Here is a 14,154-nt window from a genome sequence, read left to right as displayed (position 1 = left end):
AGAACAGGGTGCGGGTTGCACGCGATCATCAATGGTAGCGATTTCCTATCTCTCTGAGAACGCTTTGCAGGAGCCCCTGTTCGGTAACCGCCCACCTCTGTTTACCTGTGCATGGCTGCGCTACAGATTCATGAATAAAAACTGCGCCAAACAGTGCTTTTAAGACTTTTTTGCCCCTGGGGGGAGGTGGGAAAACACTTTTTCTGCTGGCTGTGAGCGGAAAAAGCCACGGCAGCCATATGCCAACCATCTCGGGGGAAACACGGGGGCAGGGATGGGAAAAGAAGCTAATTCAGGCCCATGGGTCCAGCCAAGTGACAGCGGGGCTGGAATCCTGCACGGAGACCCTACTGGCTTTGGAAAGGGCTGAGCTGAGGAGGCTTCTGCAGCCTCTATAAACTCAGACTCCAAAAATCTGAGAGGGCCGCTCTCTGTTACCTCTCAATCTGCGGTTCTGTTACTGTTCTATTCCTTTCTGGATGCGTATCCAGTAAGAGAAACACATGTTTGTGTATTCGCAAATGAGCATTGCTGCCACTTCCCAGCTCAGTGGGCTGGGCCCTCCCGCTTCACTCAGGAGCTCCAGGAACCGTCCCTGAGTCAGCTCAGGTGCCTCGACTCACCTTTTTTCCCAGAGAGGGGCTCTTTAAGGGCGTACCTGTTGGGGGAGGAAAAATTACCATATTGTCAAAGCAACGAAGCTCAAACCACAAATAGGCTCAGTTCTTTAACTGACAGAGGAGGGGCCGAATACATCAGGCAAACGCTCCTAGGCTGGGCTGACGGGTGGTGTGCACAGGTAGTGATGCCTTCCCCTCTCGCTGACAACCAGTAACTCACGTCTCAGGTCCTTTCTTCCAGGACACCCATCTGAGCTCAGAAAGATTGGAAGAGCCCCTTAAGGTTTCCCCGATCCCAGACACGCTAGTTTTAAAACTTGCTACAATGTTTCATATTTTAAATCATATGAAATTCCTAGCAGGCAACCCTTCTCTGCCTGAGTTTTTCCACGTGAGAGGGAAACACCATCTTTGCTGCCTCTGTTGCCCTCTTTGTGTGGAAATGCCTCAGTTCACGCATAGAAATCACAGATTTTGGGATGGGTAATACCTTTGCCTCTACCACATTACTGATATTTGGTTTGATTTCACTTTCATCTATAGCATTTTAGGTGAACTGTGCGTAAGTACATGAAATGCTGCTAACTCACTTTGGCAAATTATTTGAAAGTAGTCTAATGAGCATGCGTGATTAAATCTTTAATGAAGCACATTAAATAACTGCAGAAATCAAAAGTAGCAGCCAAGAGAAAAGCACAGACTGACAGCTGCTTTCATCAATCCTGGTAATTACAGAGAACCCCAGAATATTGCGCCGGTGAGTGCCCGGTGGGCAAAGTTAATGAGCAGCTCTTCTGAGCGTTGAACGAAAATGTGCAATTACAGTACCTAAGCCAGGAGAGGAATTGGCCTCTTTGCTCTCCTGATAAGTGCTGCGTGCTATCACTTCATCCATTTCCTGCTCGGAGACCTAATTTTTAGCAGAAAGCACAAATTAGATGGTTGTATTTATTTGTTTTCCCCAACAACAGTAGATAGGACTAGAGTCAGAGTTGAATGCAGATAAACAGGCAAAACACCAGGTCAAGGTTATGACCATCCTCCAAAGCAATGACTCAGGGCAGGTAAGAAATACAGATGGGTAAAGGGATTGCTTCCAACAATGGATACAAAATAAGACCTTCCATGGGTCCCCAAGTTCATTATCAAGCATTTGCGTGCTGTGATCACCATCAACCCGACTCAGATATGCCCCTTTCTAGAACTCACACTTCTTTTAAAAAATCATACTTAGTTTTTAACCTATAGAAACACCCAAGAGTGATACAAGAATATTACGCTGTTAGCATAGACTCACTAATTTTTAACATTTTGCCTCATTTACATGCATACCTTCTCTACACACACACACACACGATTCAGCCATAACATTTTTGCTAAGCCATTCGCAAGTAACTTGCAGATATCATGACCTTTCACCAGGAAATGTTTCAGCCTGCATCTTCTAAAAACAAGGACATTTTCTTAAATAACCATGACACCACTGTATTAGATTCAGGAAACTTAACATTGATGACTTTGTAAGATAACAGTTTATATTCGAGTTTGTTCAGTTGTTCCAACACTGTCCTTTGAAAAGGACTCCTCAAAGTGTGTCTGTGGGCTGGCTTTAGTTCACATAAAGTTTGACCCCAGCCTGCAATGAGATAAGGACTTTGCTCCAGAATGCAAATTAGGATGCAGCTTCCTTCATCAAAAACAAGCAAACGAAGTCAGCCAACCGAACCAAACGCTGTGTCCAGGCATGGAGCTGATCCCTGCTCCGCTGCCCCCTCATCTTGCTGTCGACCTGGGGCAGCCTCTCCTGGACCAACTTCTTTGCACAGGAATGCTTTACAGAAAAAAGTGCTTTTGGCAATCCAGAGTGCGACCCGGGGTCCAGCTGCCATGCGTCTCCAGCCTCCTTTAATCGGAGCCAGTTTCCAAGCTTTTCTGTGTCTTTCATGATGCTGCCAGTTGGAAGAAACCCGTGCACCCTAAGCCCTCCGTGAAGATCTGAGTTACTTCATGCTTCCATTCCCATTATTCCTTTTCTTGGGCAGAAAAACTACAAAAATGGGTTCTTCTCAATGCATCCAGAAGCACTCACTCACTCATGGGCACCATAATTGATGACAATAACTTCAATCTTTTGATTAGGACAGACTTCAGTGGGTTTTTCCATTGGTGGGTTTTTTTTTTTTTTTTTTTTTTTTTTGGTCCTTAATGAAAAATTTGAGACTAGGCAAATAGCCTGCTCCCCAGTGTATTTTTACCCCTTGGTTTCAGCATATCACTGATTACTCATGCCTGAGCCAGTTCCTACTATGAAATTTTCAAAACGGTGACCTTGTGCATCTTCATTTCCATGTTCACTACTACCAGGGCTCTTTCTCCCTGTCAGTTGTCATCCACAGCTGTCATTACTCATGGGAAGTTTTTTAAAGCTTGACATACACTGAAATATATGATACTATTTTAAAAGATCCTTAGAAAGAGTTTCTTTTTTAAAGGTAAAACCATTTTAAACATAGAATGGTAATCTTACATATTTAAATAATATGTGACATAAATAATATGTGGGTAGGCACAGTAATTTTTCTTAAAAAGTAAATATTTCTATATGATTCAACATTACATTTTTTTTTTTTTTGACAGGCAGAGTGGACAGTGAGAGAGAGAGACAGAGAGAAAGGTCTTCCTTTGCTGTTGGCTTACCCTCCAATGGCTGCCACGGCCAGCGCACCGCGCTGATCCAAAGGCAGGAGTCAGGTGCTTCTCCTGGTCTCCCATGTGGGTGCAGGGCCCAAGCACTTGGGCCATCCTCCACTGCACTCCCGGGTTAGAGAAGAGAGCTGGCCTGGAAGAGGGGCAACTGGGATGGAATCCAGCGCCCCGACCGGGACTAGAACCCGGTGTGCTGGTGCCGTAAGGCAGAGGATTAGCCTATTGAGCCGCGGCGCTGGCTTCAACATTACATTTTAACCTGGTAGAAACATTCCAGCCTTTGGGTAATACTTTATTGCAGGCTTCATCAGAAATAAAATATGGCCACATCTGTGCATGCACACAGGCCTACATACTGATCCTGATCCCTACATACACACACTGTCCACAAAGCAAAGAATAATTAGCTACAAATGAGCCAGGGAAAATATAATTTTAAACCATGGTTGTTATTTTTCTTGATACTAGACTTTCACTATTTGCAATTGTTTTTCTGAGTGGGAGGAAAATGAACTATTATTACTTACTTTTACTTAACATAAGCTAGAAGTTGCTACCCTAGCAAGTCCAAACCTTAGCCTGTCTAGACCTGGAAGGTTTGAATACACCAAGTGGGCAGCCAACGCTGCAGACGTTATGAGAAACAGAAGAAAAGAAAACCCTTGTGGTATTTCTCTTGGAACCACACGAAAACGAAAGCAGCACATACATTCAGTACCAAAATGTACTATTGGCACGAAAGGCCTGGCTAAGAGGTACAAAAATACATTAAACATCAAATGGAATCTTGACCCAAAGCAAAATAGGGAATGATGTTACCACTAAGAACCCCGTGTTTACCTAGAAGGAAATGTGCAAGGCAGTCAAATACTGAGCCTTGGTTTCGTTGGCCGCACCTCCAGCGCTATCGCCGAGGCCATTTTACTGCAGCTGGGAACGTGAAGCCACCTGCACACCGACAGGAGCGCAGCCCACCGCCCGTCAGGGTGGTGAGGCTTTGTACTGAGATGCCGTTCTGATGTTTGATTGTCTTGGCAAAGGAAGCACATGCTTTTGGGTTGAGCGGACGGGACCTCTGAACAAATCCTGACCCGTGGTATGCTGGAAAAGACTTTGAAGTCAGACATGCCTCGAAGCCAGTGACTGCAAACCGCTGAAATCTTAATTCTCTATCATGTTGCTGAGGGATGTATTTGGTCAGCCACAGCTATTGGGCTGCTTCCGAGGGTGAGAGGAGGTGATGGGGGAGCTACAGTCCAAGTGGAGACCCTGGAGGAAGGAGCTCAGAATGACTGTAGCTGTAACACTAGGCATAATGGTGTGAGAGACAGACAGCCACAGGGATGGCAACGGCACAAGGCAGAACCAGCCCTGCGAGAAGGCAGCAGAAGCAGTGAACCAAAAGGAGAAAAACAGCGAGTGACAGTAGGAAGAAGATGGAAAAAAAGTGGAAGCAGGTCTTGAGTTTATATTACGGCTACTATGAAACAATTTTTAAAACACATTTCTGAGAATGCAGACAGATAAAGCAATGTGGAAAAACAGCGGAGTAGACTTTCAATTAGTCCAGGGGGGACCTTTGGCCAGGCATCGTTGCTGATGTTGGCATCCTCAAACGGGACATGGAGTCACTCACTGCTTGACGGTGCTTGGTTGAACTGGGGTAGACCAGCTCAATCAACAATGTCTGACAGTCTAAAGATGATGCCATCGAGAAAGCTCAGATGTGGCACGTGCGGCACCCCATAAATCTCTCGTCATAGAATTATGACTCTTGAAATGGCCCACAAGTCCATAAAGCGCAGCAGCCTGGGACCATTGAGGATATAATCAAATAAGACGACAAATAATACAAAAGCCAGGACCATATGACAGGCACATATAGGAGCTAACATGCTTAATGGGTGCTTTGGGTTGCTAAAAGGTTACATTAACAAAATGTATTGTTAAGTATCATCTGATCACAATGTGAGACACAAACTAATTTCTGTGGAATTTCCTATCAAGTTCTCAAAACAACAGCAAAAAGAACTTAGTGCTCAAGTGAGCTGAGTTGAACTCCAAGGGTCCTGTGGTTAGCTTCAATTAACAATAACTGCACAAGTACAGCAGCATCAAAACCAAATGCAAGCTGGGGCCAGTGATTCAGGCTTACGGTTATGAGTGGTCTCTTGGGCCTTAATTACAGACATATGATGCTCAGACCTCTCTTTAAACTGGGTCTCTTCTTTCACCCATCTGATAACAAGAGTGTCCTTACACCCTATCAAAATGGTGACACTCTGTAGGCCATGAATTAGATATAAGCTATTGGCTCTGATCATAAATGCATATATATCCCCAAATTTATTTACTTCGCCAAGTCTTTGAGAAGGCTGGTGCACTTCAGGTGAAGATTTTAAGTTCCTTGATATGTTCTAATTCATCTCTGTAGCTCTAGGGTGTTGACATTGCCTGGTACCCACCGGAAGTTTGATAAATGCTTAGGCAATGAGTTTGATAGAGGACCAGGTTGCCAATCTGAATCCCATTATCGGGATGGAGGCTGGCCTGCCTGCTTCCTAGCCCCTGCACCCAACCCAACTGCCCCCAGAGCCTCCTCGGGGTCCCTGCCTCTTTTGTTCAGTACCAGGTCCTCATGGGCTGCTGGTAGCTACAGCTGAGCTGTTTATGTTGGACTTGAAGGATCTTCCCTCTTCACTACCAAGTACAACTTAAAAGTAGGAAAAGGTCATTTAACAGTTCATTCTCAGCAGAAGCCTAGATGAGCGGCTTCACAATCCTAAGCGGAATGAGCTACAGTTATCTGCTGCTTAGGTACAATCACACATAGTTCCTCTTCCGTCCCATGAGGCTGTGCACATCAGAAAGCCAAGGAAGGACTCCTGTTTTCAGAACACGCCTTTAGCAGGACAAGCCAAAGCAGCGTTGGCAAACGGGTCTGGAAGCTCCATGTCGTGATCAGCAGGATTGCAATGTGCGTTGATGCTCCTCAGGCAGATTCAAGAACATCTATGTGAGTAACTAATAGAAAAGGTCTAGCATGAATGAAAAACTTGAGTCTTGAGATCTTGGTTCTTTATGACATTGACTAAACTTCACAAATAACTTCTTCATTATAGTTTATTCAAAATGGCAGGCTTTGTTTTCCCCCAGTTTGGATGGAAGCAAAATCCACAGTATCATTTGCAAAGAAGGAACAGGCTTGCACAAGCTAGAGTGCATCTCATTCTCATTTATTTAAGTTGAGTGAGATCCATATTTATTAAGACGAATCGGCATTTTCTTTGCTCAGAGAATTAAGTGGACATTAAGAAGGACATGTTCCACCTTATATCTGAAGACTTTATTTTCCCTTTAAGAGTGTCTATAAACTTTGTCTGATAGAAATTCTATAGAAATGCAAATACAGATCCTTGTTTAAGTGACTTAGATATATTCTCCACATTTGAATTAAATTCTAGTCATCTTTTCAACTACTATAGAAATTTATTTTTATACTATTTCAGTCACGACACACTTTCATTTCTTACTTGAAGGATGGTTAAAACCCACTGAGCCTGTTGGAAAAATGAATTAATTAGCATTAACTTTAAAGCTGAGATTATTCCTAATGTGGGTAAATGAACGATTGTGGTAAAAAGTGATTTCTTATCCTGAACCTCAAAGGGTCATGACCACGCAGCCCAACACTCTCGGTGTCTGGATGCAGAAAGCCAGAGAGAGTCAGTATCTCGCCAGTGATCCAACAGCCAGGGCTGGTTCCTCAGAATCCAGCATTCCCACCTCCCACCAGGTCACCTTTTCAATTCACCAGACAACACTGCCAGCATTTTCTAATACAATATCCGAGAGTGCGAAGATGACAACGTCTGGATCACAGATTCGTTTCCCATGGGTATCGGCCACCGGCTGACTCCTATCCCCAGCTGGGCAAAGTGTCTCACGGAAGAGTGCGTGTCCCCTTAGAGTGTGTGCCAGCTCCCCACCATCAGAACAGCAGGAACTACTTCACCTTGGGATTTGGGTGCCGGCCGATGACAAGGCGAACGGGTCCTGGGGGGCACTTGCTCAAGATGGAGTGGACTTTGCTTAAAGCAGCGTGGCGCACGTTGACGGAGTTAACTTCCAGGATCTGATCGCCGCGGCTGGGGAAGGTGGGAAGGCAACACAGTCAACGTTCTGAGTTAACAGTTTGCTTGAGAGAGGAAGAGAGAAAGATGGGCGGGGTAGGGGGGCAGGGAGAGACTTTCCACGTGCTGGCTCACTCCCCAAACAACTGTAACAGCTAGGGCTGGGCCAGGCCAAGGTCAGGAGCCCAGCTATCCATCTGGATCTCCCACAGGGGTGGCGGGGACCCAAATGCTTGGGCCATCCTCTGTGACTCCCAGGATAACATGGGATAGGAAGTGGGGTAGCTGGGACTCGAAACAGCACTCTAATTTGGGATGTGGGCATGCCAAGCAGTGGCTTAACCTGCTATGCCACAATGCCCACCCCACAGTTAGCTTTTTACAAGCTACAAAATGCTTGCTTTCTAGGAAAGATTTGTAATATGTGATATCTTTTCTGAATACTTTAAAGAGGTAAATGATCTCCTTTCATCTTTGCACACAGGTAAAAAATGAATACATTCATGTGAACACATCAGATTTTACACTGCCAAAAGTGATCATGCATATTAGCTATAGTAAGTAGTAAAGTAAAATAAAACTGAGAATAAAGACAACAATGAGGGCTACCATTTCTTGAGCACACACGGTAGGCCAGGCGCACTACCAAGCAATCTATGGAGTGCTTTTAATAGATCAAAGTAGACAGGGCCACCGGCACAGAGTGGTCACTGTGGTGTCCCACGATGTTGCACTAGCTCAGGTGTGTCCGATTCTTCACCATCACAGGACAGCCCCTCCGACCAGCATCATTTTTCTTTCCTTCCTACCATCTTGAAGTGATTCTTGTAATGTAATTTAGGGAGGAAATATCTGAAGCCCAAAGGTTACTCAAGAATTTGTAAAAACATTTCAAATTTGAGCAAATGAGAAATTAGGGACAAGTTGCCCATACTGAGTTGAAATTCTAGGGAGAGAACTCGGCAGGAGAGAACAAAGACTCTTTATATGGGGTTTGAAGAATGTTCATTTGGCAGGCTCCAGACATATGGAACCATTCAAGAAAGAAACATCATCTTGGGATGTCATTAAAGGATTTTTTCCCTGGAGTTCTAAAAGTATATTTTCTTTAATGTACTTTGGATGCTCTGCTAGCATTCTTTTTTTCAAATGGAAATTTATTCTGATGATTAACTAAAAACATTAATATAATCTATTCACAGGGCCCAAAAATGGCAATCTCAACAAACAGCATTTTGACAATTCCCTAACTGCTGAAAAACCTGGGAGCTTAAAGAGAAGACAGACGACAGTGTTTGCACAGAGCGCTCTGGGCAATACGTGCGCATTCCTGTGACGTTTAGGGGGACACCAGCTCACTTCTGTGACTATCTAAGAGAAGAGCTAGACGTGTCTTGTATAAACAGAATATCCACGCTCTGACACAGCTCTCCGGGTTAAGCAATCAGACTTGGCGATTTCAGACCTTAGGCTCCTAGATGCCACTACTCAAACAGGGTGAACGCAATGGAAGGTCTGAGAAAGACCGCTTCCTAAGAATGGCCTCCCACGAAAGGTCATGATTCCAGGACTCTTTTGCATCCCTGAGTTTTGAGCCATTACGAGCAGTTCCAGAATCTCAGTGTGAATTTTGCAGAGACGATACAAGTGGAAGAAAATATTGAGACAATCAGGTATCTACACAGAGTTGTATTTTGAAACTGAACTTGAGAGTTCACACAGTCCAAAGCAAAGAAGCCAAGATCCAGGGTTCTCTGATTCAACCTGATTTCACCTCTCACAGCTTTGCATTTTTGGAGAAGCTATTCATAGTAACCCTAGCTATGTTACTGGAAATACAAGATTCAGCGTCCTTCTGAGGAACGCAAGAGTGCAGCTACCCGTGTGTGTCCTCACATCCTCGTAACACGTCGGAACCTGCCCTGTCCGGGCTACAACAAACCTCAGGTTGCTCTCCATCTTGGCCACGGATCCAGGTGCCAGGCTGTGGATGTAGATGCCTGGAGGGCTGTTTTCTAGAGCCAGGCAGCAGGCACCAATGCCGAGTCCAACTCGTGGCTCTGTGGGAGGCAGCGTTTAAAGAAAGCAAAACCAACGATTACACAGTCGCCAGAAAAACAGCGGAGTAACAGATCTCAAAGGGCATCGACCTCTATTCAGACCAAGGGCCATTCACTGTTGGACCACATCAGAACGTAAACCCCTGCTTTTCTCTGTCAGCCCTGCTAGATTCTGTTAAAGAAATGAGTGCCCGGGTGAACGCTGGGGTAACTTCGGGTGGTGAGCGACTCCACGGGCCACTCCTGGCTCAGTCAGATAAGCCTCCTGAAATAACTCTAGGAGTAAGCAGAGCAGCAGGGTGCAGGCAGGCACTATTTGTATCTTGGATATCCAGCTTTTTAGGTTTTTTTTTTTTTTTTTTTTTGCCTTTCCTTGTAGTGACTAATATCTTGGTTATCTGTTACTTACTTGTTCATCATATTTCTACAGTCAGTAGGGAGAGCAAGGGCACGAAGATGTAAAGTAGTAAGATTCGGCGCTCACCCACTGGTGCTGGTAATGACGTCTTTAACGCGCGTCTCTGCCACACAGTGGTTCCTCTAGCAAGAGCATGGAGAGCTCTGCACATTGGTAACTTCCCTTCATTTGTGTCAAAAAGTGACCAAAGATCTCTACTTTCAAGCCCATTGTCCATTTAGGGAACACCACCGCTGTCATGGCTAGCACATGGTTCCCAAGGGACACTTCACAGAAAAGTTAGGAAAAGGAAAATCCCCCCAAGAACAGATGCCACACTGCTATTCAAGAGAATGCAGAGGAAGCGAGGAGCCGCGGGTTATCACCTTTGTTGAGGGTCACTTCCATGACGATCCTGTCCTTGGGTCCAGGGGCCTTCCGGCCCAGGGACAAAGAACCGCCTTCCTCGGGACCTCCCACCACCGTCACTGGGCTGGTGTTGAAGTTGGGGGAGCTGGATCTGCTCATGTGTGTGGGCGTTGAGCAGGGCGTGAGGCTGGGGCTCAGTAACTTTGTGCGCACCGTTAAGACGAATAGTCCACTCCGGATTTGCTGAGGATACAAGAAGGCAGGTGGCTATGATCTTCAGACTGTCCCTATCTCCAGGGTGAAAGAGTTCCCACCGAACCCACACCAGAAGGAAATAGAGAGAGAAGACCCAGAGGATAAAAGAGATCGATAAGAATGTTGTTACCTTGAAGGTATGAATGGCTTCTTGGAACGTCAAGCCCTTGATCGGTATTCCATTTACATCTAGGATTTCATCCCCTAGCAAGCAAATATGAGAATTACATTAAGTTTTAATTTACTGGAATCTCACTGCTCAGACAGGCCCAGAATGGGATACCATATGGTCCCTGATTCACCACCTTATCAAATGACTTTTATTGTTCTAATCCACTTTCTTCAGCCCAGCTCTCAGGCATGGCACAAAATGGGACAATTATCGATGACACATTCGTTTGCAATAATTCTGCACTTTAATCTTCCAGGAACACGACCATGGGAAGCATCCAGATCTCATTCTTTGGCCATTTCCAAGTTTGACAACAGATGTTCTACGTAGAGATAAAACTGCACAAACTGAGTTCCAAGGCTCCCTTCCTAGTGTTTTAAAAAAAACTTTACCCTACTGGCAACGAAGCAGGAACACACATATCACATTTGAGAAACCACTCCCATATCCTCAGAAAGACAAGCCCCAGAGCCCCGTGAACCATCACACTGCATGGAAGATGGTTTTAATGGTAGACATACAACACTTGCTGAGATAGTATTAAGAGATGGTGGTGGGGCTGGTGCTGTGGCGTGGCGAGTAAAACCACCGCCTGCAGTGCCGGCATCCCATATGGATGCCGGTTCGAGTCCTGGCTGTTCCACTTCCGATCTAGCTCTCTGCTCTGGCCTGGGAAAGCAGTGGAAGATGGCCCAAGTCCTTGGGCCCCTGCACCCAACTGGGAGACCCGGTGAAAGCGCCTGGCTCCTGGCCTTGGAGCGCAGTTCTGGCCATTGTGGCCAGTTGGGGAGTGAACCAATGGATGGAAGACCTCTCTCTCTCTGCCTCTCCTTCTCTCCCTGTGAAACTCTTTCAAATAAAAAAAAAATTTTTTAAAGAGATGGTGGCTCTAGCTCTAGCAAGTATCTAGATGTCTTCTCTTATTAATATGGCCCCAGATTCTCCACCATGAAGCTGGCAAGTTACTATCTCAAACTACGAGGTGTGTGCATGCACACACACTTCCTCCAGCCCTTCCCTGGCTACCCCATCAGCCTCAGCCCCAAGAAGGCAGAGTCAGGTCATTTCCCAAGCTGCTGATGGTGTCTTCTGGGAATGCAAAAGGGCTCAGGTACCCTGGTGGAGCATCATGGTCCATTTCTGGTTTGCACACTGGTGACATGGGCTGCTTTTTGGAATAACAGTTCTTCAGGAACACTACAAAGATGCCCCAGGGAGAAGAGCCGATGAACACTGCCCAGCAGTGCAGTACAGGATGCTTTGGTGCACTTGTAGCCAAGGGCAGAGCCGCGCATTTGCACCTCACACAGTCAGCCCCTCCAGCACCTTGTGTATGTGCTTAAAGGAATCCTCTTACATGAGTTACAAAAATGTAGCAATGGCCCATATATTTTTTTAAAGATTTATTTATTTACTTGAAGGGCAGAAGGACAGAGAGGGAGGGGCACAGGGGGTTGTGGAGGGGAGGAGGAGTAGGGAGAGGGAGATCTTATATCTGTTGGTTCACTCTCCAAATGGCTGCAATGGCCAGGCCTAGGCCAGGTCAAAGCCAAGAGCTGGGAGCTCTGTCCAGGTCTTGCACATGGGTGGCAGGGGCCCAAGTACCTGGGCCATCATCTGCTGCTTTCCCAGGTGCATTAGTGGGGCACTGGATTGGGAGTGGAGCAGCCAGGACTTGAGCTGGTGCCCTGATAGGCAAGACTTGTGCTCCAAGTAACGGCTTAATCCACTGGGCCACAACGTTGGCCATCCCCTGGCCCCACACGCTTGCTATACTTCCTCTCTTTAATGCAACTGCAGAAGTTATAAAGTAAGTGGGAAAAAAAAGGTCTCTGTTTAAAATCATCTGGCATAACCAATTACTCAATTAGACAAGAAAGTTTATGTTTTTGGGCTGTTTTCACGTGGGAAAAGGAGAAAAACATTAAAATGATTGCTCATACTCTTAAAATTTATACAGGATTTTTAAAAGGCGTATCACTCAACAGGTTGAAAATCCATTCCAGTGCCTTTCATTTCTTGTAAATGAGCACACATGAGAAAACAGTATTTAGGAGAATCAAATGTTATTAACCTTTCCTTACTATTGATTTTTCCCCTCCATTCTGCTCCATTCTACCAGCCTTGCAGGATGAATTTCAATCAGGTGAACACATGGCACATTCATTATAAGAAAGCTCTGCTAGAATTTTATGTTGTTCTGAAACTAGACACAAACTCCACCTGGGAGTTAACCCTTCCTCTAAGAGACGTACATCCCCTGCTATGGAAGTAGGAAGGCTGGCCACATCCTAGCATCAGCGTGCAGGCCTCTCTGCTGTGCCCCACAGTCCTGAGAGAGACACTCCAATTCACTCTCATCAGTCAGAGCAGAAAAGGGTGGCATAACAACAGCATCGAGAGTTGGGGTCAACTGTTCCAAACAGTCACAGCATTTTTGAAGGTAACGAGGAAATTCTGATTTAGTCACATCACGTAATTTTGCTGTCGAAAAGGAGATAGCCTTAATCAGGTAGCTGTTGCAATGCAAATATACAGATGTGCACATACATACTTAACAAAATCCTCTCCTTATTAAAAGGAGCTACTGTGTCTGCACCTCCCTTGGCCTACCCAAATCTTTTTTTCCAAGTATCCTGACAGGTTCAAGAAGGAAGACCGAGTGGTGAGCTCGACCTCTTGTACTTAAATAGGGTAGTGAGTGAGATGGGGACACAACTGAACAGGGATCAGAAGAGTGGGCTGAAGTCTCACTGCTACTCTTTACTGAGGATGGGACAAGTGTATAGTCACCTAATATCCGACTGTCAGATTTTTTATTTGTGAGATATAACTTGGCACCTCAGCATGATTAAAATTTACATTCATTTAATATTTTATTTATCTGAAAGAAAAAGGAAGAGGAAAGGGGAGGAGGAGGACACGAGCAGTGGCAGCAGCAGTGGGATCTCCCATCTGCTGCTTTAGTGCTTGAATGCCTGCGATGGTGGAGCTGGAACAGCCTGAAGGCAGGAGCCAAGAACTTAATTCAGGTCTCCCACGTGGATGGTAGGGCCTGAAATACTTGCGCCATCAACTGCTGCTTCCTAGGGTGCAAAGAAGGAAGCTAGAATTGGGGGCAGTGCTGGGACCCAGACCCAGTCACTCTAAGGCATGCACATCCCAAGCAGCATCTTAACCACTGCCTACCCCTCAATATTATTGTTATTCTTTTAAAAATTCATTTATTTATTTGAAATGCAGAGAGTTACACAGATGCAGAGAGGCCTTCCATCTGCTGGTTCACTCCCCAGATGGCTGCAATGTCTGGAGCCGGATCGGAAGCAGAGCACCGGGACTCGAACCGGCGCCCATATGGGATGCTGTCACTGCAGGCACCGGCTCCACCCACTACACCAGTGCACCAGCCCCTCAATATTATTTTAATTTGCACTCAGGAGCA

The 14,154-nt window shown here is 45.6% G+C and overlaps 1 protein-coding gene across 26 annotated transcripts in view; it reads right to left on the bottom strand.

Annotated features, from left to right (window-relative positions):
• The window catches only part of PDZD2 (PDZ domain containing 2), a 403,443-nt gene that overhangs the window by 31,266 nt on the left and 358,023 nt on the right, over positions 1–14,154 (bottom strand). For all 26 annotated transcript variants that reach the window (XM_017344664.4, XM_051853842.3, XM_051853843.3 and 23 more), the window contains 6 exons: positions 10,671–10,744; positions 10,303–10,528; positions 9,402–9,519; positions 7,342–7,474; positions 1,449–1,530; positions 624–658 (listed from right to left, as the gene is read on the bottom strand). In XM_017344664.4, the coding sequence (XP_017200153.4) occupies positions 624–658; positions 1,449–1,530; positions 7,342–7,474; positions 9,402–9,519; positions 10,303–10,528; positions 10,671–10,744 (668 nt within the window). The remainder of the gene's footprint in view (positions 1–623; positions 659–1,448; positions 1,531–7,341; positions 7,475–9,401; positions 9,520–10,302; positions 10,529–10,670; positions 10,745–14,154) is intronic.

Source organism: Oryctolagus cuniculus, chromosome 14, assembly GCF_051225735.1.
Source record: "Oryctolagus cuniculus isolate XC-2025 breed Fujian yellow rabbit chromosome 14, ASM5122573v1, whole genome shotgun sequence".
NCBI lineage: Eukaryota > Metazoa > Chordata > Mammalia > Lagomorpha > Leporidae > Oryctolagus > Oryctolagus cuniculus.
Note: the sequence above shows the minus strand (reverse complement) of the source record. Positions and strands in the feature narration are given on the sequence as shown.